General features: G+C 47.6%; 1 protein-coding gene and 1 long non-coding RNA gene across 2 annotated transcripts; both read right to left on the minus strand.

Annotated features, from left to right (window-relative positions):
- Positions 1 to 857: 857 nt before the first annotated feature.
- Positions 858 to 20,576, minus strand: RNF39 (ring finger protein 39). Its single transcript, XM_081903470.1, has 3 exons — positions 20,161 to 20,576; positions 4,435 to 4,460; positions 858 to 2,059 (listed from the first exon to the last, which is right to left on the minus strand). Exons 1-3 carry the CDS (start codon positions 20,509 to 20,511, stop codon positions 2,056 to 2,058), a joined length of 381 nt encoding a protein of 126 aa, XP_081759596.1. The 5' UTR covers positions 20,512 to 20,576; the 3' UTR covers positions 858 to 2,055.
- LOC309365444 lies at positions 4,696 to 6,007 on the minus strand. The gene is made up of 2 exons (XR_014166153.1): positions 5,879 to 6,007; positions 4,696 to 5,514 (listed from the first exon to the last, which is right to left on the minus strand). It is a non-coding gene; the product is annotated as an uncharacterized lncRNA (long non-coding RNA).
- Positions 20,577 to 26,125: the final 5,549 nt, after the last annotated feature.

Raw genomic sequence — 26,125 nt, forward strand, 5'->3', positions numbered from 1 at the left:
CAGGCCCTGCGGAAAGATGTCAAGTCCCGCAGCACCCTAGTCTCTTGTGGCAGAGTGTTCCACCAAGTCGGGGCAAGTACCAAAAAGGCCCTGGCCCTAGTTGAAACCAATCTAACCACCTTGCGACCTGGGACCTCAAAAATGTTGTCATTTGTGGACCTTAAGGTCTTCCGCAGGGCATACTGGGAGGCATGAAGTGGCCTACTGATCAGGAATGAGAACCAATGGTGCTCGGACACCAACTCTCATCTGCCCCAGCCAGCATTGTCAGTGGTCAGGAATGATGGGAGTTGTGGTCCAGCAGGCTCGCAGCGTCCTCATCCCTGCTTCAGAAGATGGCCTCTGTTGCCGGTAGACAGGGATGATGGGAGATATTGGCCACCGACATTTGGAGGGCATCATTATTGCTGGGTCTGAAGGGAGTTGTTCAGCAACATCTGGAGGACTAAAGGTCTCTCACTCCCACACCAGAACCGTTCCTTACACTTAGAATCGCAACCTCCTACAATGCAGGAATCTCGGCTAAAACATCAGTGACAGACGGCCACCCAACCTCTGTTTTAAAACCTTCAAGGAAGGAGAGTCCACAACCTCCCGAGGGAGACCCTTCTGACTGTCGTGCCACTGTTAAAGACATGGAAATCCTGCTGTAGGGCAACAAATCAAGACTCTGGGTTTCAAATCTACTAAATTAACCTTGAATTGTGCTGCGTTATCAGTTCTCCACATTACAGGGGGAAAGGAGAAGAAAATTGCTTATGTGATGTTATGCTAGGCCTTTGGGGAAATTTCCATTGGCTGTTCACTCAAACCTTCCAAGCCAACTCCTCACCAAAGAAAACAACCACAACCACATATTTCCTTTGGGATAATGCCTTTTTTTTATTTACTTGCCCGTGGATTTACAGTTAAAAGTCCATTCCACGGATGGACTCAAATAACTCGAGACACACAAAAATTAAAATAATTATATATAGTACACGAAACAAACACAACGTTATTTGTGGGTATAATACATTTTCTTCCTTATCAGCAGTACAATATATTGTGGAAAGGGGAGTGGACTTTGGGGAAATAAGGTATGTACATTGAACTTCAAATTTCTCCCCTCAGGTGGTACCTGGCTCAAGTTTAGAAGCTGGTTAGAATCACTGACAGATTTTTTTTTAAGCTAGCCAGAAAGATAAATGACCACACAGCACCACCCACTGGTCATTTATGAAATAACTGCATTAGGAACTTCAGATCACTTTAATGCCTCTCAGTGAATACCAGTTCATGTCAAATAGTTATTACTTCTGCCATTTAACACGGTGTCAGGAGTGTGTACTAGACTCTGTAAAGAACAGAGAAACGGGGGGGGGGGGGTTGCCTAGAAGGTTTACACTTCCCAGACAAGGCAGACAAGAAATTAGTAGAGGAAGATGGCAGAGATGGATAAACTAAAAGAAAACCAATCATTCTTCTCCAAGATCTCATCTTCTGCCATGTCAAGGGACACTTGGAGGTACCAGAACTTCTGAAGACTTAGTCAAACGTGGAACCAGTCACTCCTCACAGATTTAGCCTAACCAAAATCTGTTCTGCTCAGTTATGGGGCAGGACTTAATTCGAACCAGGGGATGACGGAAACCTGAAATCTGATTCCAAACCCTAACAAAGTAAAGGGGGTCCTGCCATGTATGGAGCACATTTCCCGCCCGCCCGCCCCCCTCACCAAGCCAATGCATCTTGTAGCTTCTGAGACAGCTTGATATCTCTCTCTAGAAAATAACTTAAGCCCTGCAGCCCGAGAGTCTCCCTAACTCTTGCAGGTCCATTCGTAAATCCAGAGCCTCATGCTTGGCTGAAATCTCAGTTTCTCCACCACCAGCAGCCCTCCCCAAATTTAGCTGCCCCCATGCCGTAGCCTGAGCCATTTGGAGATGGCTTGTTCGGCCATCTTGTTGAGGGTCTTCAAATCTTGGGAAGCAGGGATTGCCACTCTGAGGGGCTCCAGGTAGGTTGTTCTGCAGGTTCAGGTGAATATGGGTGTCTGGGCGCATCCAAACCACATTAGCTGTGAGGAGAAAAATGAAGATACACATACAATAAATATCAAGGCTAGGATGGAAGGCAGCACTTGCATTTCAGGGTTCCAGTTGCTCAGTGGGGGAACCTCAAGGGTGTTTCTGTATAGGAGGTGTCAGACATCTTATTTTTATTTTATTCCAAGAAATTTGTAAACCACTTGATTGCAAATAGAATCTCCAAGCGGTTTATAAAAAAGAAAGCAAACATTAAAATTATCAACAAAAAGGAGTTAAAAACAGCCATTTTAAAAAATGCAGAAAATAATTAAAATATAAAATAAGCTAAAAACATATTAAAAATACTTGCTGGCTTCTACATCTGGATAGGCTTGTCTGAACAAAAAATGTTCTTAGCAGGCACTTCCAGACACAATTAAGATTGTGATGGCATTTAATGCTCCTCAACAGTTCAGAGCCAATATATTAAAGGACCGTCCACGTCATGGAAGGGGAAAACAGTGACATTCTGGTCATTGATGGACTACAACTCCCATGACTCAGTGGGTTTCTCCAGACTGTAGTCATGATGAGGGAAGCCACAGTGTATGATTGGTTGAGAGGAGCTGCTTCTGGCAAGCAAAAACACTTTGTCCTTCGAGCCGGAATCGAACCAGCGACCTAAGGATGGCTTGGACGACAATCTACAGTCCTCCGCTCTACCGGCTGAGCTATCGAAGGAACAAACTTGAAGCTTTGCCTTGTTCTTTTCAACTTTGGATGTGGCTTCCTTTTTAAAAATAGATAGCAATTAGCCTACAGGGCATGGAAGTGGAATTTCAATGAAAGCTTCCATATATTCCTTGAGAAATCTTGGCACAAAGTCATGACGCTGCTGAGGCAGCAGGGGCAGCTCTGGTACCTGTGTGGATCACAGCATCACCAAAAGATGATGAACTGAGGTGTGGGGAATCCCTTATAGCAGAAATGGGAGTGTTCAGCCCTCCAAATGGTGCTGGGGCTGGTGGGATTTGGAGTTCATGACCCACTGAAAAGCCCCAGGGTTGCTCCCTCATCCTAAAATTTCCCTGGCCTGCAATTTGATACTTAAGCAGCTATCTTCTACAAACATGTTTAGGGCCATCTATAGTACGCGGGTGGCACTGTGGGTTAAACCACAGAGCCTAGGTTCAGTTCGAAAGCACAAAGTACAAGTAGATAAATAGGTACCACTCTGGCGGGAAGGTAAACAGTGTTTCTGTGCGCTGCTCTGGTTTGCCAGAAGTGGCTTAGTCATGCTGACCACATGACCCAGAAGCTGTATGCCGGCTCCCTCGGCCAATAAAGCGAGATGAGTGCCGCAACCCCGGAGTCGTCCGTGATTGGACCTAATGGTCAGGGGTCCCTTTACTCTTTACCTTTTTAGTACTGTTTGAGCCCGTGTTTGCAGGGCTGGGTTTAGGGTTTGATGAGGCCCTAAGCTACTGGACGTAATGGGGCCCTTTACATTGTCAACAACAAATTGTCACTGTTTTTTGTGTTGAATATATGCTATGTTGTAATTTAGGGACGCGGGTGGCGCTGTGGGTAAAAGCCTCAGTGCCTAGGGCTTGCCGATCGAAAGGTCGGCTGTTCGAATCCCCGCGGCGGGGTGCGCTCCCGTTGCTTGGTCCCAGCGCCTGCCAACCTAGCAGTTCGAAAGCACCTTCGGGTGCAAGTAGATAAATAGGGACCGCTTACCAGCGGGAAGGTAAACGGCGTTTCCGTGTGCGGCTCTGGCTCGCCAGATGCAGCTTTGTCACGCTGGCCATGTGACCCGGAAGTGTCTCCGGACAGCGCTGGCCCCCGGCCTCTTAAAGTGAGATGGGCGCACAACCCCAGAGTCTGGCAAGACTGGCCCGTACGGGCAGGGGTGCCTTTACCTTTACCTAATTTATGGACCTAATAGGTATCTAAAGCAATTTGCACTTAACAAAATATGTATGTATTTTATCAAAGTAATTGTTGAACTGAAATACAATTAAGAAGTATATTAATAGTGAAATACAATTAAGAAGAAGTATATTAATAGTGAAATACAATTAAGAAGAAGTATATTAATAGTGAAAGTGATATTTTAGGGAGCAGGCTAGCAGGCGGGGCCCATTACTTACATCATTGGAGCCTACACAACACAAAACACTGTTGTTGTATGTAGGTTTTATTTTATTTGTTTTTTTATCTTATATTTTGGAAATGTACATCCAGGTTTTTTCCCTTTAAATTTTTTGGAGGCCCCCAAGAGAGTGGGGCCCTAAGCTATAGCTTGTTTAGCTTGTATATAAATCCGGCACTGTGTGTTTGGCTTACATAAAGCTGCCAGATTCAATGCCTGGCAAGGTTAGTTTTCAAGTATCTGGAAATCGAGAAGGTGGAGTAGACTCACCATCTGCAGACTTCTCTGATGACTTCCTGGAAAAAAGAGAGAGAAGGTGATATTAGATGGATAGGTCAAGGTGGGAATCTTGTCTATATCGATGGAGCAGGAGCAAACGGAAAATGTGTTGAGTCAGATTCATATTGATTGGCAGTAGGTTCAGCAAAGTCAGAATTTATTCTATATTGTTTATTTATGATGGTGTTTATATACTGCACTCTCATAAAATATCAGGGCAGTGTACAGCAATATACAACCTTTTTTTTAAAAAAAAAAAAGACCATTAAAATCCTTACAGATCAATCATGAAAATGATCAGCTACTCAATCAAATTTTAAACAGCTGCATAGGCCCGTTGACACGGAAAGCAAAGTAGAATGTTTCTTTGCACAAGCGTAATTTAATTGGAATTCAATGCCAAAAGATATACGGTGATGACCATGGACTTTGATGGCTCATATATGGAAGCAGTCACATCCACAGAGGATTATTTATTTATTTGCAATGTTGATAAGGGCCCTGATAAGGCCAGCGGCTCATCTAGTTGAGCATCTTTTATCACAGCGGCCAACCAGATGCTTATGGAAAGCCCCCAAGGAGGAGACGAGTGCCTCAAAAATCAATTGCTCCTATCTGTCTATTATGCTTATTTATTCCACATTATCCCAGTCAAGGCAGAGCTCTTATGAATGCAAACTAGACAATGCAAGTGTCCAAACGAAGGTCAGCAGAGGGCTTGGAGGCAAGCGTCCCCAAGCCCAGATGAAGACATGCCTTCCAGCATCTCACAGGTTAAATCAAGCCAGGCCATGCTTGTGTCACCCAAGTTCTTATGCCAAAGATTGCTGTCTGAATGTTGTCCCCTCCTGAACCAGGTACACATTTTGTGCTGTATTTGTCCCTCCTACCATAACCTGCTCTCCAGTCTCCGCAGACAAGAGGGTATATGGGTTAAAGGCAAATGAAATTGTCCTGCTGCACTAGGGATGAAAGGATCTGGGTTCTCCAGATGTTATTGTGAGCTCCCATGAAGTTCACAAGTTCCTCCCTGCGACTCTGGCCTGATGGTAGGGCAGCTCCTGGTTACTCCTTCCGAATAGTGAAGAAGAAGAAGAAGAAGAAGAAGAAGAAGAAGAAGAAGAAGAAGAAGAAGAAGAAGAAGAAGAAGAAGAAGAAGAAGAAGAAGAGGAGGAGTAGTAGTAGTAGTAGTAGTAGTAGTTTGGCTTTGATATCCTGCTTTATCACTACCCGAAGGAGTCTCAAAGCAGCTAACATTCTCCTTTCCCTTTCCCTTCCTCCCCCACAACAAACACTCTGTGAGGTGAGTGGGGCTGAGAGACTTCAGAGAAGTGTGACTAGCCCAAGGTCACCCAGCAGCTGCATGTGGAGGAGCGGAGAAGTGAACCAGGTTCACCAGATTACAAGTCCACCGCTCTTAACCACTACACCACACTGGCTCTCTAGTGAAGGGGAGCTGGAAGAGATTGGTGGAGAACTAGCAGAAGGAAAATAACTCTGGCTCCTCCAAAGGGTTACTGGTCTCTTGCTATTATTATAATTCCAGGCTTTGCAAGGAAATAAACTATGTTGTTGTGTTTGCTATGTCAGGGTAGCTAGCAGGATGTTGCTGGACTCCCATCATCCCCTGCCAGCATGGCCAGTGGTGAGGGATGATGGCAGCTTGGGGTTCCAACCACATTTGGTGGGTGGGACATTGACTCCTTCCATGTGCTTATTATTTAAAGGGGCAGGCCCACTATTTTGGACAAGCAGCCCCAGACCAAGGTACGAAATGAATTGCTAAATTGAACGGTGCGTGTGCATGTCTGAAAAACAAGGCAATGAGCTGCAAAAGGACAGGGCTCACAATGACACAGTTTTGACTCCCTAACTAAATTACGAATTTCAGTAAGTGCAATTTTGTCTGTCCCTATGGGGCTGGCATGTTTGCCTAATTTCCCTCCTCTACACAACTAACACTGGTCCACCAGTGTGCCTTATGCGGTCACCCTAGTGAAAAATCTGCAATTTGCAGGGAGAATGCTGCTATGGGATTCGCTATCCTCCCAAGAACTTGTGTGCTCCTAAAATCTCTCCTTTCCCCAATTACACTTAAATAGGCTATCCCACCCACCCACCTTCCCCGACAGAGGATCTGTACCTTAACAGTTGTACGTCAGCCTGAAATTCAACAGATGCAATCATGGTCACTATTGTACTGGGAAAAGCTGTGCCTGTTTAATTTCTGCCAGGTAGCTGTTAACAATAATTACATTGGCTTTGGTGGGGAAAGAGTTGGAGCCCCTTCCATGTATAGTGGTACCTCGGGTTACAGATGCTTCAGGTTGCAGACGCTTCAGGTTACAGACTCCGCTAACCCAGAAATAGTACCTTGGGTTAAGAACTTTGCTTCAGGATGAGAACAGAAATTGTGTGGCGGCGGCGCGGCGGCAGCGGGAGGCCCCATTAGCTAAAGTGGTGCTTTGGGTTAAGACCAGTTTCAGGTTAAGAACAGACCTCCAGAATGAATTAAGTTCTTAACCCGAGGTACCACTGTACACATTTGGACACACATGTTTAAACACTGAAAACTGGGAAACACTAGCCTGCAAGCGCTCCAATTAGAGAACAGCCTTTACCAAATTTGCCATGGGCTTTGAAGACGCTCGAACTCAGGACAAAAGGGAGAAACGTGCCAAGAAGAAGGCATGCTTGGCAAACCCAGTGATCAACTCCCACCCAGAAACCTATGTCCCCACTGTGGAAGGACGTGTGGATCCAGAACTGGCCTCCACAGTCACTTAGAGACTGACTTTTAAAACTGTGTTCATGATGGAAGAAGAAGAAGAAGAAGGAGGAGGAGGAGGAGGAGGAGGAGGAGGAGGAGAAGAAGAAGAAGAAGAAGAAGAAGAAGAAGAAGAAGAAGAAGAAGAAGAAGAAGAAGAAGAAGAAGAAGAAGAAGAAGATGACGACTCTGTGTGCCACCTGCTCACCTGGGTTTCCACGTTCTGTTCATGCCTGATACTCAGGAGTGGTTGGCTACGACCCAGGCTGAGGCATGGAGCAACATAAACACACCATTGTCTTGGGCTGCCTTACCTAATGGTTGCCCTACGAGTGGTTGAGTCACGAGGGAGGGTGGTGTCCCTGAAATCCTTCCCATCAGTTACATGCCTTGAGCCTCAGCCGTGCCAATTAAAGTTTGCAACCTTCGCTCTGCTCCGCAGCATGCTCCAGCCACTCGATGCACATGAGGTCACCCACAACCACCTCAGCCTCCAGGAATTTATGAGCTGCCTGTGTCTGGGGCAGAGGTGTCAGGCACGAGTTTTCCTCCAGCACCACGGGCTCATCCGTCCACAAGGATGCCATGATAGTCTCCCATATCTAAAGCAGCGTACGAAGCTCTCTTATCCAGAGTTGAATCCTTGGTCCATCTAGTTCAGTATTGTCTACACTGACTGGAAGACGCTCTCCAGCCTTTCAGGGAGGCTTCTCTCCCAGCCCTACCTGGAGAAGCCAGGGATGGAACCTGGGACCTTCTGGACGCAAAGCAGATAATCAACACCTGAGCCAAAATATAGGAACATAGGAAGTTGCCCTCTACTGAGAACCAGACCCTCCAGCTCAGTATTGTCTACACCAGGGTTTCCCAAAGTTGGTTCTCCAGCTGTTTTTTGGACTACAAATCCCACAATCCCTAGCTAGCAGGACCAGTGGAAAGGGATGATGGGTGTTGTAGTCCAAAAACAGCTGGAGGCCCAAGTTTGGGAAACCCTGGTCTACACTGGCTGGCTGCAGCAAATCAGAGTTCCAGATCAGGATCCTCCCCAGGCTTACCTGGATTGAAGCTGGAACCTCCTGCATGCAAAGCAGATGCTCTAACCACTGTGATTTGGCTGAGAATTGTAGCTCCACGAGAGGAATATGGGTCACCTAACAACTCTCTGCACTTTTAACAAGCTACAGATCCCAGGAGTCTTTGGGGGGAAGCCATGACTGTTTAAGGCGGTATGATAGTGCTTTAAATGTGTAGTGCGGATGGAGCTAAAGTGATTGCAAGAGCAGAATACCTTTCACAAGACAAGAGAACTTATCTTGCGCATGCGCACACCCCAAATCTGCTCTAGAGGTTCTCCCACCCCTCTGGAGAAGATCTGGGTTGGGAGCAGAAGGAGGGGGAGCTCTGTCTAGTTGATGGGAGCAGCTCAGTGCCCCAGGTGCCAACATGTCAGGCGCCTCGAGTGAAAGTAGAAGCATAAGAACCACCAGAAGATCCCACTACAGTGGTACCTCAGGTTACAGATGCTTCAGGTTACAGACCTAACCCAGAAATATTACCTCGGGTTAAGAACTTTGCTTCAGGATGAGAACAGAAATTGCGCAGCCACGGCGCAGCGGCAGCGGGAGGCCCCATTAGCTAAAGTGGTGCTTCAGGTTAAGAACAGTTTCAGGTTAAGAATGGACCTCCGGAACGAATCAAGTTCTTAACCCGAGGTACCACTGTATTTAGAAATCTCAGCCTGCCCGAGTGATTGTGCGAGAGCAAAACATGGCTATGGTGTCAGCAATCCACAACTCACCAGTGCACAGCAGGTGTGTCCTTTTGTGGCCTGACTACGTATGCCTTATATTTACATAGTTAAATATAATGACTGTTTTCTCACTGTGTGGCCCGGTTCGCCCCTGTTTCCTGCGATGTGCGCTGCTTGACATTATTAGACGGGAACATCTTTTCCCAAAAGTACTTATTTGACTAGGTACATTCTGCCATGCATTAGTGACTCATCCAGCTTTGCCAGCTTCTAATGAGCAAGTTTATGGATTCCAGGTGCGATGCTGCTGGCAAAAAGAGACATCTTGCATTGGTGCAGCTCGACATGACTGCTCCTTCGCAGATAGCTATCGGGTTTTGCAGCAGAGCCGCCCACCACAGACTACAGGAGCTGCCTTCCAGGAGAAGAGGGAGAAACGGTGGCCTGGAGTTCCTCCATGTCGTCTTCCATTGAGGTTCTGAACTGTTCCCTGCAGCTGTGCCAGATCAGCATCAATGGGCTGATGTTAACAGTGACTGGGTAGTGGAAGAGCTGTAGCTTACTGGTAGAACCTCTGCCTTGCAAGCACAAGGTCCCTGGTTCGATCCCTGGCATCTCCACATAGGGCTGGGAGAAAATCTTGAACACCACTGAGGACAATGCTGAGCTGGACAGCCCAATGGTCTGAGTCAGCGCTAAGCATCTGCCTCAAGTTTATGACCGCGGAGTGAAATTTTCACCAGCTCATTTCTGAAGGTCAAACTGATTTTAAAGAGCTGACTAGACTAGGTTGTGGGACGTGGGTGACGCTGTTGGTTAAACCACAGAGCCTAGGACTTGCTGATCAGAAGGTCGGCGGTTCAAATCCCCGCAGCGGGGTGAGCTCCCGTTGTTCAGTCCCTGCTCCTGCCAAACCTAGCAGTTCGAAATCACATCCAAGTGCAAGTAGATAAATAGGTACCGCTCCGGTGGGAAGGTAAACGGCGTTTCCGTGCGCTGCTCTGGTTCACCAGAAGCGGCTTAGTCATGCTGGCCACATGACCCGGAAGCTGTAAGCCGGCTCCCTCGGCCAATAAAGCGAGATGAGCGCCGCAACCCCAGAGTCGGTCATGACTGGACCTAATGGTCAGGGGTTCCTTTACCTTTACCTTAGACTAGGTTGTGGTTGGCTGGCCACTCTATCTCCTGCCCATGATTTTTATGGTACTGGCTGTCCACCCCACTGTATCGCCTGCTGCATATATGGGGCACACCTGAAGTCCTAATTGCCCCAGCAGGTGGGGCAAGCAAGGGGAATGACAAAGTTGTAGAGGGAGGAATGAGCAGAGAAGCATGGCGGAGCCACAGCTGTTACCTTTCCTCCTCCTGAAGCAAGGGATTGAAAGGGCAACGTCCTGTATCAGAGGTAAGAGGCAGAAAACCTAAACTCCAGGTGTGCCAAACAGCAGGGAAGCGGGAGCAGGGACTAAGCAACAGGCAAGTGACCTGAGGCTGCTGTGCCATCCATTGCATCAACACATTTAAAGGCACAGGTCTCCAGGTTGCTGCCAGGGTGGTGTAGTGGTTAGAGTGTTGGACTAGGATCCAGGAGACCAGGGTTCAAATCCCCTCTTGGCCACGAAGCTCACGAAGGGTGACCTTGGGCCAATCACTGCCTCTCAGCCTAACCCACCTCACAGGGTTGTTGCGGAGATTAAAGGAGGAGAACCATGTACACCAGCTTGAGCTCTCTGGAGAAAAAGGCAAGATATATGTGTGATTTTTGTTGTTTATTGTTTAGTCGTTTAGTCGTTTAGTCGTGTCCGACTCTTCGTGACCCCATGGTCCAGAGCACGCCAGGCACTCCTGTCTTCCACTGCCTCCCGCAGTTTGGTCAAACACATGCTCGTAGCTTCCAGAACACTGTCCAACCATCTCGTCCTCTGTCGTCCCCTTCTCCTTGTGCCCTCCATCTTTCCCAACATCAGGGTCTTTTCCAGGGAGTCTTCTCTTCTCATGAGGTGGCCAAAGTCTTGGAGCCTCAGCTTCAGGATCTGTCCTTCCAGTGAGCACTCAGGGCTGATTTCCTTCAGACTGGAGAGGTTTGATCTTCTTGCAGTCCATGGGACTCTCAAGAGTCTCCTCCAGCACCATAATTCAAAAGCATCAATTCTTCGGCGATCAGCCTTCTTTATGGTCCAGCTCTCACTCCCATACGTCACTACTGGGAAAACCATAGCTTTAACTATACGGACCTTTGTTGGCAAGGTGATGTCTCTGCTTTTTAAGATGCTGTCTTTAAGATGCTGTTTTTAAGATATGTGTGATAGATAGACAAATAAATAAAAATAAAATGCCAAGCACTGAACCAATGGCCTCTTGAGCCGCACACTATAATTATCTGTAATTTTCTACAAGCAATAGTTGAGCTTAATTGGTGGATGTCATCCGGAGTCATCAGCACACGACAGGTGGCGTTCAGGATGCAGACACAAGTGACAATGTCCCTGCCCTAAGAGCATTGGGTTTGTTTGTGAGGTCAGGGCTGAGACGATGCCAACTTTTATTTCCCCTCGAACTGTCATGTGGAGTTTCTGATTGCTTCCCAGTGATGTTGCATATAGCCAAGGACAGGAAGTCTCCCTGCCATTTCCTCATGCCTGGAATACTAGAAGTCTCTGACATGGTGCACTCATTGCTGTACACATCGTTGCTGCTCTGTGTCCTGGTGCCTGGTCACTGTTTTGCCGAGTCGATTGCATCACCGTTGTGTTGGACTAGGATCTGGGAGACCCGAGTGCAAATGCCTATTCAGTCGTGAAACTCACTGGATGACTGTAAGCCAGTCATCATTTCTCAGCTTAAAGTACCTCACGGAGTTGATGGAAGCCGCACAGAGTGGGCTGCGGCAACCCAGTCAGATAGGTGGCATATAAGTCATTTATTATTATTATTATTATTATTATTATTATTATTATTATTAGGGAGCAGAATTTAAAATCTTAACCCTGATGGGTCCAAAGTGAGCATAAGAACACCTCATAGCCGAAGACACTTGTGAATGACACTAATATGGAGTTGCCAATCTATGGGCACATCTGGATTTTTAAGTGAGTGCCATGGGTGCCACACTCTCTGGCCTCTTACAGCAGAAATAATCGGAGTGTCAGAAACTACATAGAGCTAAAGGAAGAAGTGGAAAAGAGGGTCACTTGTCCAACACCCTCTGTCAGCTCCATGGACTTTACAAGTGAGAAAAAGCAAACCGCCCTCATCACCTCCTAAATTTTGTGGTGACCAGCAGGCGACGTCAAGGGCACCGCTGTGCCCATGGGCACTGCGTTGGCAACCTCAACTAGAGACAGGAAATATGCTGCTCAGGTGGAAGATGATTGTGCCATCTTTTGATCCTTAAGGTAGAGGTAAAGGGACCCCTGACCATTAGGTCCAGTCGTGGCCGACTCTGGGGTTGCGGCGCTCATCTCGCTTTATTGGCCGAGGGAGCCAGCGTACAGCTTCCGGGACACGTGGCCGGCATGACTAAGCCGCTTCTGGCCAATCAGAGCAGCGCTTGGAAACTCCGTTTACCTTCCCACTGGAGCGGTACCTATTTAACTACTTGCACTTTAACTTGCTTTCAAACTGCTAGGTTGGCAGGAGCAGGGACCAAGCAACGGGAGCTCACCCCATCGCGGGGAGTCGAACTGCCGACCTTCTGATCAGCAAGTCCTAGGCTCTGTAGTTTAACCCACAGCGACACCCACATCCCATGTTTATACGGAGCTACAGTTTATCTGCCACAATTTCAGTTAGAGACTTATTTTAGTTTTAGGATCTGGCTGGAAAGTAGCTTTGTATCTGCATGTTTTGATCATCTTTGAACAGGCACAATCCTGAGCAGGCACTTTCCACTGAAAAATTCAAGCAGCCAGTCTTCCTTCCCAGGGATGTGGCCTCTCCTCATCCAAGAGATCATAGAGGCTGAGATCTGAGGCACCTGAGTGCTTTTCATGCATTGTTTCCATTGTAAAATGGTTCACCTTCCCACTTTGCCAATGGGCTTATTGCTCAGGTAGAAGTGCCATCTGTTGTCTCATTCCAAATCCCATGTTGATGTGGAGCCATTTTCCATCTGCCACAATTTCAGTTACATTAACTTAAATAAATAAAAAATCTGCTCATATATCTGTGGTCTAGTGGTTAAGAGCGATAGACTCGTAATCTGGTGAACCGGGTTCGCGTCTCCGCTCCTCCACATGCAGCTGCTGGGTGACCTTGGGCCAGTCACACTTCTCTGAAGTCTATCAGCCCCACTCACCTCACAGAGTGTTTGTTGTGGGGGAGGAAGGGAAAGGAGAATGTTAGCCGCTTTGAGACTCCTTCGGGTAGTGATAAAGTGGGATATCAAATCCAAACTCTTCTTCTACTCTTCTTCCTTTGTAATAATCCAAAGCCATTCTACCTGTCCACGTATGATGACATCTCTTTCCAAAACCATCCTTTCCCAAGGGCCTGATAATCGTTAGGGCTGCGGCATGTTCTCTGGACAGGCTCAACCAGATTGAGAAATTAGCCTTAATCAAAGAGATCCTGATCCCATCAGAATCCTCACCCCTCCTATGGATCTGTCATTTTGCCAGGTGCGTTTCCTGCCTCCTCTCTCCACTTTCTCTCTTTGCTGCTATGTTCGGTCGCCATTATTAGAACGCTCTTCTGTCCTGCTAGATGAGCCAAATCTCTTGAACAAATGAAGTAGGCTTCTGTTGCCAATGTCAAAGGAGACTAGGGAGGGGTCTTGGCTCAGTGCTACAGCATCCCATGGAGACAACCTGGGACTCTCTGCTTGCAGAGCAGGTGCTTTATCACAGAGCTGCTGACAGGTATGTGTGCTTTAGCAGTGATGATCTTTTCTGGTTTGTGTGTCCAATGAGCAGGCCGGCCCCAGAGCTGTTGTCCCAGGAAGTGTCAGTCCTGGTGCTTCGCAGCTATATAACTACGGCCAGTTAAGACTCCTAATCCTTTGAAATGCGATGATCATAGGTTGCCACTTAAGGGATGAGCAAGCAGGAGCAGTCACATGGACACCCTGCATTTCAGACCCTTTGTCCTTACACCTACCTCTTGGGCCAGCTTGTTGGCTTAATATTCTGGGGTGACAATTAAAACCGTCTAGGCATGTACGCACCAAAGCAAACACCTCTTTGCTTTTATTGAGAGGTTAGCGATATTGCTGCAGTTGTTATAAGGTATGAGCAATACCAATTTAATGCAGATGTATAAAGCCCCGAGTGATTGGGCCTCTAATACAGTGGTAACTTGGTACTCAAACACTTTGGTTCTCAAACTCCGAAAACCTGGAAGTAAGTGTTCTGGTTTTTGAACATTTTTTGGAAGCTGAACATCCGATGCGGCTGTTGGCTATGGTTTCCGGGGCACCTGCACCAATCAGAAGCTGCGCCTTGGTTTTTGAACATTTCAGAAGTCAAATGGACTTCCGGAATGGATTAAGTCTGGCGCTTTTGTTTTTTATATTTATTTTGTGTTTTTGTTTTTGAGGCTTTTTTGATTAATTTGTTTTTGTGACTGTGTGGAATCCAGTTCAGCTACTGATTCTTTGATTGATTGCATGTCTGGAGAAGTGGATAAAAGCCCCCCATCCAAACAAGGACTATCATCAGTGCAGGTAAGAAAAAAATAATAATTTTAATTTTTATCATCTACAATACTGTCTTATTTATTTTATAGTACAGTACATTGATTGTTGCTTTCATTTTATGGATCAATGGTCTCTTTAGATAGTAAAATTCATGTTAAATTGCTGTTTTAGGAGTTGTTTTTAAAAGTCTGGAACGGATTAATTCGTTTTGCATTACTTTCTATGGGAAAGCACACCTTGGTTTTGGAATGCTTTGGTTTTGGAATGGACTTCCGGAATGGATTAAGTTTGAGAACCAAGGGACCACTGTACCTGAAGGAGCATCTCCACCCTGCTTGGGTGCTGAGATCCAAAAGTGAGTCTGTGCATGCATGCTATGCCTTTAAAACACATTTCCCTCTTCAAAGAAGGACCGGTCCCTTCCAGCTCTACAGCTCCACAGTTGCAATGGAAATTATTCAAACCCCCCCCCCTTGCACATCAGGTTTATCAAAATTTCCAGACTTTCAGCTGTTTGCAATGAGCAAATCAAACAAAAGCAATTGAAATAGCTCAAGACAATAGAAACTTCATGGTTCCTCCAAATTCAGCTGAAAATGCAACTTATACTGGTTTCTCCACTGGTTGCTCACTGATATTCAACCCCCTGAATAGAATCGCTCACAACAGCACAAATACAACAGGTGTTTTCTCACGCACACCTGACACAACTAATGAAGGGCTCCATTAGTTGTACCAGGTGTGCTTGAGCTGGAACACATGAATACCTGAACTGGCTACGGGTTTGCTGAATTTGGCTGCATGTTAGAAATATGGCTAAGTCAGGTGACCTGAAAAAGCGGTTTCTTTCGATCTCACGCGGCCCTGGAAAATCACTTTTTTCCCATTGTTTACGTATGTAACAACAGCAGCTAGGATTCTTTATGCACAGAAATGGAAAGATGAAAAAATTCCCACCAAAGAAGAACACATCAGCAAAGTGACGGACTACGCTGAATCAGCAAAGCTAACAGCTAAAATAAGAGAATGGAAGCCCTTTCCAGACAACTTGAAGAAATACTTTAATATGATAAAATCGCAATCAGGATTTGAACTGTGAGCAACAGAAATAATTAGAGATTATTGTATTATGGTTTTGATATTAAAGAGTGAAGAGAGCAATGAGATAGAAAAAAAAAACCATGAAAAATGGGATGGGAAGTCGATAAAGCAAAATAAGAATTTATTATGTATTGGAATTTTATGTGAAATTTGTGGAAATTTAATAAAATATATTATTTTTAAAAGGTGTTTTTTTTCAGGGCCAGATTGCGTCGCCAGAATGCACGAGACAGCGGCACCCAAAATGGCCACCGAGATCTCTTGTGTAAATACGAGATGTCACATTTTTCCCGGGACTCTTGGTGGGGATGTTCTTATCCGTGGCTTATTTGAATCCAGGTGTCTTCAGTCCTAGTCAGACACAGAGGAGCCCACTCCTAGGCCAGCGGATCTTATAAACAAGAAAGAGCATTGATCCATGTAGCTCAGCCAGTGTCTACACTAGGGGTGGGCTGCCTATTGTCTCTGTTGTTGTTGAACTACAACTCCTATCAGCCCCAGCCAGTGTGGTCAATGGTCAGGGATGATGGGAGCTGGAGTCCAACAATGACCAAGAGTGAAAACCTTTTGACCTCACTTTCCCGGAAAGACTTAAAAAAAAATATGCCCTGTTTCAGCAATGGCATCACTCATTGGCATGTGCCGCCATCCTGCTGCCCCACCAGTATTGCTGCGTATCTTGCCTGTCGAGAACAGCAAGGCCACTCTATCTGATCTCCACCTTAGCTATGTAGGAGATGCTGAAGCAACAGAAGGCGAAGTATTTGTGGGATGTGCCCGATAAATTGTGGTTGGTGCAATCCGGGAAGGCAGGTCAGGCCCATGAAATTTCCACTGCACGAGGTTCTTCCACTAAATTCCAAATTCCATATTATGTTTTGCTCTGTTCTGTTTTGAGTAGGCATTACGTAAGGAAGGCTGGATCTTATCGGATTATCATCTTGTTGCAGCAGCAAGAAGGCACAAGTTTTAAGACTTCCAGGAGAACGAAAATTCAGTGTAAAGAAACACAAGAGGAATGTTGTAACTCAAATCTGGGCTTGCGATCAGACTAATTTCATTACCGATGGAAATGGATCGGATTACCCTCAGGATCGTGTATGATAAGAGCAGCAAGCTTTGCATACACACACAAACATAAAAACTTGCTAGGCCCTCATCTATGCATATTTGCAACAAAAGAAACCACTATTTTAAAAACACCCGTATGACTATCATCCTCGTGTAATATGTAATTATTACATAATACATAGTTGTCCATTTTTGCGGCTTTTCTTTCCGTCTTCTGATTCTCCTCTTTGCTTTTTCCTGTAGTATCAAGTTTCCTCCTCTATCTCCTCCTTCCATGAAGATTCTAGTTAAGGTTGCCAACTTCTTTCCCAGCCCACGCACCTGTGCCTTTCATATAGCAGCTTGCTCTGCAGACCTTAGCAAGTGATTATGCATATTTCCATGTCTTAAGAAAGATTCACTGGCTGATATTGGCAGCTCAAGCTCTAGTCGAAAGAGACCATGCCTCTTTCTCAACCACCCCTGGTTAGTCCATTAAGTGTTCGCCCTACTCCTTTCTCTCGCAGTGCTTTTGGAAATCCCCCTTCCAGATGGAGGTCACTAGGTTTGCCAACTTTTTTCCGGCCTCTACGAAAGCTGTCCCTTTACTTTTTTGATTTTATTCATTATTTTTCACGTTTGTATACCACCTGACCCTCATCAGCCCCAGCCAGAACAGCCAATGGTCAGGGATAATGGGACTTGTAATCCAGCAAAATCTGCATAGCTTCCAATATGAAAATAGGGGTGTCCTAAGGAAAAGCAGAAGGGATGCGGGTGGCACTGTGGGTTAAAGCAGAGAGCCTAGGACTTTCCAATCAGAAGGTCAGCGGTTCAAATCCCTGCGATGGGGTGAGCTCCCATTGCTCGGTCCCTGCTCCTGCCAACCTAGCCGTTCGAAAGCACAAAGTGCAAGTAGATAAATAGGTACCACTCCAGCGGGAAGGTAAACGGCATTTCTGTGTGCTACTCTGGTTCGCCAGAAGCGGCTTAGTCATGCTGGCCACATGACCCGGAAGCTGTACGCTGGCTCCCTCGGCCAATAAAGCGAGATGAGCGCCGCAACCCCAGAGTCGGCCGCGACTGGACTTAATGGTCAGGGGTCCCTTTACCTTTAAGGAAAAGCAGGACATTCTGGGGTCAAATCAGAAACCTGGACGGCTTCTATCATTCCAGGACTGTGCCTGCCTGGAAAATAGGGGCAATTGAAGGCTCTGCATCTGAAGCGCAGAAGGCTCCCTATCCCTCCAGATAATACAAAGCGGTTTTGCTCTCCTTCCTCCATCTATCTGCCGCTCTGAGATCCAGGCTACCTGTAATGCTAATGTCAACGGCATACCAGATCAGCCTGTTTTCCGTTTCGGTTGAGGCATTTTTTGCGCATGTGTGCGCGCATGTTATTTTAAATGTGGAAATCCTGGGGACTGGCTGTCTGACGGTGCAATCCTAGACATGTCTGTTCAGTTCCGCTGAGTTCTGCGGGGCTTCTTTCCCCGTGCAAGTGGGTATAAGTTTGGAGCCTCAGGCTGGACAAATGCAAGAGAATGAGGAACGTTTCACTGTGCAGGTCGAAGGCACGGAGCCTCGCTCGGATTTTGAGGAGGGTGAGGTTTCGGGATCTGCAGAGATCCTTCTACTGCTCCTTCTGTAAAATGCATCCTTCTTAAAGGTGATACACAAATAATAAGAGGTCTTCATGGGTATCATGCCCTGCTTTGTGTTTATAGAGTAACAGACCTGCAGAGCTGGAAGCCCAGCCCCACGCAGTGCAGAAATCACAGCTCAAGAACCCCTGACGATCCTACCTCTGCTTAAAAACCTCCAGTGAAGGAGTAGTCCCTAGAGCGTTTCTCCTGGGGAGCCTCCAAACTGACAGGCCTGCCTTCCCACATAACTCGAGTGTTCCTGCTGTCTTGCCATGGTTGCCTAAGTCTGCAGGAGGGAAGGGAAAACCTTGGGTCTCCCAGATAACTAATCGGACCATTCACCCATCTAGCCCTGACCGCAGTGGCTCACCAGAGTCTCCAACTCTCAGAGACCTTCCCAGCCTTCCCTGGAGGTGCTGAGAATTACCTGTGTGCAGAGAGCATTCTCTGCCTCTAAGCATCCGCCTCTCCCGTAGCTCGGAGGAGACAAATTTGATCTGCTTGAGAAAATGTACAAACACGGCTGGAGGGGAATTTCCCTAGGGAAACAGCACATGATGACAGGGTAAGAAAAAAAGGCCTGTCGTATCGATCCATGTGGCTCCCTCACCCTGTGGTTGCTATACTCCCAAACTGAAAGAGGTCCAGTGTCAGATCATCATCTTATTATACCCACATTTCTCCCATGAAAATAGGGACGTCCTAAGGAAAAGTGGGACATTCCAGGATCAAATCAGAAACTGGGATGGCTTCTGTAAATCTGGGGCTGTCCCTGGGAAATAGAGACACTTGCAGGGTCTTTATGATGAAGTCTGCTCCTGATGTTCTAGGCCAGGTTCTTGGCTACTGAGGTTCTAGAGCAGGGATGAGGAGCCTGTTGTCCTCCATATGTTGTTGGATTTCAGCTCCCATCAGCCCAAGCCAATGGTCAAGGATGGCAGAAGGACCATGTGTTTCCCCATCCCTCTTATAGGCAGAGATGTTTTGGACTACAATTCCCATCAGCCTCAGCTGCAGTTGTAGTCCAAAGCTTATTGAGGGCACCAAGCTGCCAAAGGCTGACATACAAGGAAGGGGAAAGGGGGGATATCTCTTGCTGCTGGTTAAGTCTCTGGTTTTCAGTTATTGATGTTGTCCAACTGTAAGAAAACATCCCTGTGCTCTTCAGTATCTACTCTGTTTTCTTGGCTTTGTTGCCTTTAATTGCCGGAGTGACAGTCAGAAATTCAACAGGAACTGTTTTCTGCATCCCAGTGCTGGGGGAAAGCTTCACTGACTGAATTTCTGCCTGTCCTCTTAAAAGCAGAAGTGGACGGCGACTTTCTTTCCACCCTCATTCTTGTTTATATTCAGTTAAAGGGAAAGGTTTGAAACGGACCTTATATAGCAATAGATCTTCCTGGCAAAGGAATTTGTTTTAAAAATGTGAAAGAAAAAAAAACACAGGACCCTGGATTCCTGCAAATTTATCTCAGATTCTGTGACAAAAGCCTTTTCATGTCTGAAATGAAAGGTGGTAGCTTAATTGGAATTCATGCTTTCTTCATGGAAAGTCCTTCTCCCGAGACCTTTAGGGGCCAGTTGCGGTTGTTCTTTGGGGAAGAAGGGCCAGATGCAAATGCAATAATACCAAACAAATCAATTCAGCGATGAGAGGCATTCTGCACATACTCAGAGACCTTCTATCCTCTTTTTTTTGCAATTTCTAGAACTGAGTCCTGACTTTGACCCTTGGTGAGCCCCAACTCCCCTTACTCTCATGTCATACCTTTTCCTCCTGGATGCCGGTTGCAGGAATCCATCCCCCACGGCGCCTCCTGGGCTTGGGTGCGAGCGGCACGTGAGCCGTCTTGGCGTTGAGATGCTGGGTGATCTTGACCTCCACCGCCAGCTTGACGTTGGTCCGCAGATTCTTCCTCTCGAAAACTGCCTTGCACTGGGGGCAAGAGAGAACCCTGGGGCCCTTCCCAGTGGCGGCCGCCTCTTCCCAGTAGCGGGTGATGCAGGCCCGGCAGTAGCTGTGATCGCAGTCCAAGATCACCGGGTCCTTGAAGTGCCCCCTGCAGGCGGGGCAGATAGCTGCCTTCTGCAGCTGAGCCACGAGCCCTTTGCCTTCCATGCTGCGTGTGTGCGTCTCTGTCGGTCTGTGTGTTCTGTGGTTTGATGCTGCCAGCCAAGTGCTTGGCTCTTTATAGAAGGGGGCGGGGCCACCGGGGAGGTCTGGGGCGGAGCACCTCCCAGCTCCAGCTGCAGGTAAACAACTCTTGCACAACCAGCCTCTTCGCTCTGCGGCGAGCTCAGCTTTCCCTGCCAAGATGTGGCAGGAACTGCCTCTAGGGTGGAAGACGAGCTCGTTTTTGGCTCTTGGGGAGATTCTGCCGTCTGATAAGCCGTAGCTGTTAATGCTGGCGGGGGCAAGGGAAGCAGGAGGAGGTGCAGCTGGGGTTTTATCTGCAGTGCTAGGGCTGGGATCCTGATGCCCATCTTTCCTTGAGCTTGGCAGATCTGCCCCAAAGCAGGAATGGATCTCGGGCCAGCCCAAGACATTTTGCTGCCTGAGGCAGAGGACAAGGTGGTGCTCTTCTCCACCGCATCTGGGGGCAAGGGCCAGAGGTCAGTGGTGGGGCATCTTCTTTGAATGCCGAAGAGGAAGAAGAGTTTGGATTTGATATCCCACTTTATCACTACCCAAAGGAGTCTAAAAGCGGCTCACAATCTCCTTTCTCTTCCTCCCCCACAACAAACACTCTGTGAGGTGAGTGGGGCTGAGAGACTTCAGAGAAGTGTGACTGGCCCAAGGTCACCCAGCAGCTGTATGTGGAGGAGCAGGGAAGCGAACCCGGTTCACCAGATTACGAGTCCACCGCTCTTAATCACTACACCACACTGGCTCTCAGGTTCAACCCTCCATAGCAACTCAAAGTAAGAATGTGGGGTAAGCTGCTGCCAGTCTGTGCAGACAATAGTGAGCTCGTTAGACCAGCATGAGGCAGCTTCCTACGTCCTCTCCTATGCACAAAAAGCCATAATGGTTTAGCCGTTGAATCTTCATCGATTGACAGGTGGCTTGTGGTGCAATGACATGGCAGGCAGATGTGATTGGCAGCAAGGACGGATGGGCAGCTGGAATTCTCTTCTGTGTACAAAAGCGAAATGGACCGACAACTGAACCTTACTTCAATGTGTGGCATCCCATATGGTGTGCACATGTAGGGCAGCCCGTATGGTCACTGCGCAAGCGGCTGGCTGCCATACATGCGCACTTCATACGGGATGCCACACATTGAAGTAAGGTTCAGTTGTCGGTCCATTTCGCTCATGCACGCCATCCATACAGACATCAATATGGGCGGCTGCTTGCACGACAACCATCTGGGTTGCCGTGCGAGTGGCATCCGTATGGTCTGTGCATATGCAACAGCCTGTATGGTTGCCGTGCAAGAGGCAGCCTGTATGGACGCCGGTATGGACGGCGTGCAAGTGGCGCCCATACTGACTGTGTGCCCTCGGCTGCTCTACAGCTGGGGTGAGGCAGGGGCCATCTTGTCACACACACCCCTGAGTGGCACCTGGGGCAGACCACCCCCTCCGCCCCCTACTTCATACGCCCCTGCTGGTAGTGATGGGGTGAGATCTTCTACCACACAGGCTACATTATGGAATGCAAGGCAGGCTGTGGGAAACAGACAGTTCTTCCTTCCAGCTCCTTACCTCCAGTCCTTTGCTGCCAGCATCTGCTGCCTGAGGTGTCCGCTTCACTCTACTGAATGGCAGGGCCGGCTCTGAATGGTTCTAAAGAGCTCTGGTAAATTCATGCGCATGAACACTGAGAATCATGTACACCCTGATGTTTCATGTGCTACAGCTGATCTCATCTATTTTAAAGTTTTGATAAACCAAAGCAATTTCATATTTTTCTACTATAACTCTGGACTTTTTAACATCTTTGGAACTGGGACAGGACTATTGCAGAGTTAAGTCAATCCAGAATCATAGAAATGTAGAGTTGGAAGGGACCACGAGAAGCCAGCAAAGAGGCTTTCACGATGTACCGTATTGGCTCGAATATAAGCCGCACCCGCAAATAAACCTCACATTTAAAATTCAAGGTGGGGAAGAAACAATACCCAAATACAAGCCGCTCCCTTAAAATCCCGCAGGCCCTCACACCCATAAATGGCAAATGTAGAAGAAAATCCTACAGTGATATCGTAAAAGCCAAATTTTGTAAGGCCACGAATATAAGCTGCACTTTAACTTTTCATGGTCGGAATTTTGGGGGTAAAAGAGTGTGGCTTATATTTGGGCCAATACAGTATTAATATATTGCAAAAAGTAACAATCCACACAACATGTCAGCACACCATGGGGCCAACAGCAGTGGGGCAGGCTGACTTCATGGGAGCAACCTGCAGGATGTGCTTGCATGGCATGCTGACATTGTGTGGCCCCGGGCCCCCTCAATCGTGGGGGGAGGTGGCCCATGGGGTCCACTGAGGGAACCTTGGTTTGCAAGAATAAGGGCGTATGTACCTATTTTCGTTTGTGAAATGCTGGAGGTTGTGGCATGGAGAACATGGGTGGTGGTAGGCAGTTATTCCAGGTTAGGGAAGCCAGAGTACAAGAAGAAGAGTTTGTATTTGATATCCTGTTTTATCATTACCCGAAGGAGTCTCAAAGCGGCTCACATTCTCCTTTCCCTTCCTCCCCCACAACAAACACTCTGTGAGATGAGTGAGGCTGAGAGACTTCAGAGAAGTGTGACTGGCCCAAGGTCACCCAGCAGCTGCATGTGGAGGAGTGGAGACACGAACCCGGTTCCCCAGATTACGAGTCCACCGTTCTTAACCACTACACCACACTGGCTCCACTGGTCCAAGGTTTGTGGACCCCAATGAAGATGTCTCAGTCATGGGCAGAAAAAAAGAAATGTACCTGATTTGTCCAGAAAGGAAAGCAGCTGTGACCGAGGCCTACTGTGCCACCTGAAACCAAACACCACTTTAGAAATATTTGACAGTAACAGCAGGCAAACAAACCCCACCCAAGGTTGGGTCTTTTCTCTTGTCAAATTCTCGTGTTTCCTCTCAGCTATTTTGGCAGTGGTGTGTGCTGTTTGTTCTGCCAATAGTATGTTTTGAATGCAACAGAATGGATTTTTCTGTTGGGAAGGGGAATAGTTGGACGCTCGCCAGAGTTGCGCTCCACCCTTTCTTTCTTGCTGAAGTTCACGTTGCCCTTCTCTTTCCCAGGAGCCAAAAAAATGCAAAGCAGCCCAAGCTCTGAGAGCCTGGGAAAGGATCGCAGGGCTGTGAGTGGGAACAGATATCATTCTGATTTGTTTATGGTACAGGTATTGGTTGGCACCCGCCTGTCTCAGGAGACAATGGAAAAGTCAAACCATTGGAGAATTACAGTGCCTGTTGTTGCTGCTGAGACTGATACAGGAGAGACATGTTTTGTTGCATCTAGGGCAAATGAAGGCGTCCGGTTGTGCTGCTGCAGATGCATCATGGTTCATCTTCTCTTTGCGCTCCTCCTCCTCCTGGTGGTTATTCCTCCTCTGATCACTGCTGACTGTCTCCAATCAGATAAACCATCCGGCCCAATGGATGAGTTGGTCAAGCTGAGAGAGGCAGAGAAGTTAAGGACATAATGCAAGCCCCTGCAGGATCAGGCCAGTTGCCCATCTGGAACAGCATCTTGTTCTCACAGTGGCCGGTCAGTTGCCTATGGGAAGCTTGCAAGCTGGACATGAGAGCGACAGCACTCTGCCCACTTGTAATTGCCAGTCACTGGCATTCAGAGGCCTACTGCCTCTCTGACAGTGGAGGCAGAACATAGCAGCTGGTTGGTAGCCACTGTTAGCCATGCTCGCCAGCTTCAACAGATGCTCACGAGTTTGGCGGACAAAGTCTTTTAGGGATGTTACAGCTGTGCCCTGCTTCCAGGATGATGGCCATCCTGCTGCCATGGAGAAGAAGGAGGGTCTCAGAGAAGGAGGGTGTCCCTCTGAGGATGAGGACCCATTCCTGGGGGAATAAGCAACTATTCTGTTTTGCTGAGGATACTTTTCTGGCCTGGGATCCTGGTAGTGGGCGATCTGATCATCAGGAACATAGCTGTGTGTGAGAGATGGGTGAGACACAAATATTCTTGAACCTCAAGGGTTTTGAGCAGACAGGGAATAAACCCTGCCATTTCCTCCATCAGCTAGGAAATACATTTCTACACCTTAGATCAGGGGTCAGCAACCTTTTTCAGCCATGGGCCAGTCCACCATCTCTCAGACCATGTAGTGGGCCGGACTATATTTTGAAAAAAAAACCTGAACAAATTCCTATGCCCCACGAATAACCCAGAGATGCATTTTAAGTAAAAGGACACATTCTACTCATGTAAAAACACGCTGATTCCCAGACCATCCACGGGCCAGATTTAGAAGGCGATTGGGCTGAATCCGGCCCTGGGCCTTAGGTTGCCTACCTATGCCTTAGATCCAACCTAAACATTGGGGATCGGGGGGGGGGATTCTGACAGTAAGGGTTGTTTGACAGTGGAACAGTTTCTGTCTGAAGGTGATGGACTCTCCTTCCTTGGAGGTTTTTAAGCAGAGGTTGGGTGGCCATCTGTCAGGGATGCTTTAGCTGTGATTCCTTCATTGCAAGGAGTTGGACTAGGGTTCCTTCCGATTCTATGATTCTGTTTGGGGGACTGTTGTTTTCCTTGTTTTCCCCCTTTCTCGCTCTCAGTGTTTTCTTGATAGGTTTTATTTATTGTGATGGTGGTTCAAATGTATGGCACCACAAACTTTTCACCCAAGGAGCTAAAGGCGGTGTACACAATTTCATCCTCCCTTTGTTCGCCTCACAACAATCCTGTGAGGTAGGTTAGGCTGAGAGATGGTGACTGGCCCAGGGCCACCCACTGAGCTTCATGGCCGAGTAAGGATTCGAACCCTGGTCTCCCAGGCCCCAGTCTGACTCTCTAGCCACTATGCTGAACTGACTCAATAAATGAGGAATCATTGATAGCTCCGCACAGCTCGCCCTATCCCCAAAGCTACTGCTTGTTTCAGTAGCGCTTGCTGAGCCTTGTTAAGTGTTATTCACACACACACACACAGGCTGGATGAGCTGCCAGTTCCAACGAAACTACTCAAGTGGAGTTCAACGAGATCACTTTGGGTCAGGATTTCACTCACTGGGAGCTAGAAGCTGACTGCTTCAGCAATTCATGGAACAGCCCTATATGGTTATATAGTGGCTGAAGAAAGGATTTGCATGGGAGCTGAGCCAGGCTCTGAAAGCCTGGGAGCAGGCTGTGGCTCAGGAATCTTGGAAGATTCCTGCCTGCTGAGTATTCTCAGATTAGGCTCTTGTAATGTGAGTGAGCTGGCATTTCTCTCCCTTGAATGACGCAGACATCCAGAGGCATGTCCATCCTTCTTTCAGCAGAGGAGCGGTGCTCACACTTTGACTTCCTCCAGCTAGACATGTTTTGAAAATTCGGGGCCGGCCCTGCAATTAGGTAGAGGGAGGCAGCTGCCTCAGGCGGCAGGTCCCAGGGGGCAGGGAGAGGCAGTGAGGTGTTGGAGGACAGAGCAACGTGTGTTTGCTGCATGGCCTGCCCTGTGGCCCCTAAGCTAGCCTCCTTCCCTCTGGTACAATGGAGGATGCTGCCCCAGATACAGAGCTGAATTAAGCAGTACTGTATATTTAAAGCATGTTGCT

Source organism: Podarcis melisellensis (assembly GCF_964234715.1).
Source record: "Podarcis melisellensis genome assembly, chromosome: 2".
Taxonomy (NCBI): Eukaryota; Metazoa; Chordata; class Lepidosauria; order Squamata; family Lacertidae; genus Podarcis; species Podarcis melisellensis.

What these genes read in the sequence shown, in the direction of transcription:
- RNF39 (XM_081903470.1), bottom strand. Translation starts at nt 20,511, where the DNA reads ATGGAAGGCAAAGGGCTCGTGGCTCAGCTGCAGAAGGCAGCTATCTGC. An exon ending in CCGGCATCCAGGAGGAAAAG is followed by an intron (nt 4,461 to 20,160) that starts GTATGACATGAG and finishes TCTTTTTTCCAG; the next exon opens with GAAGTCATCAGAGAAGTCTG.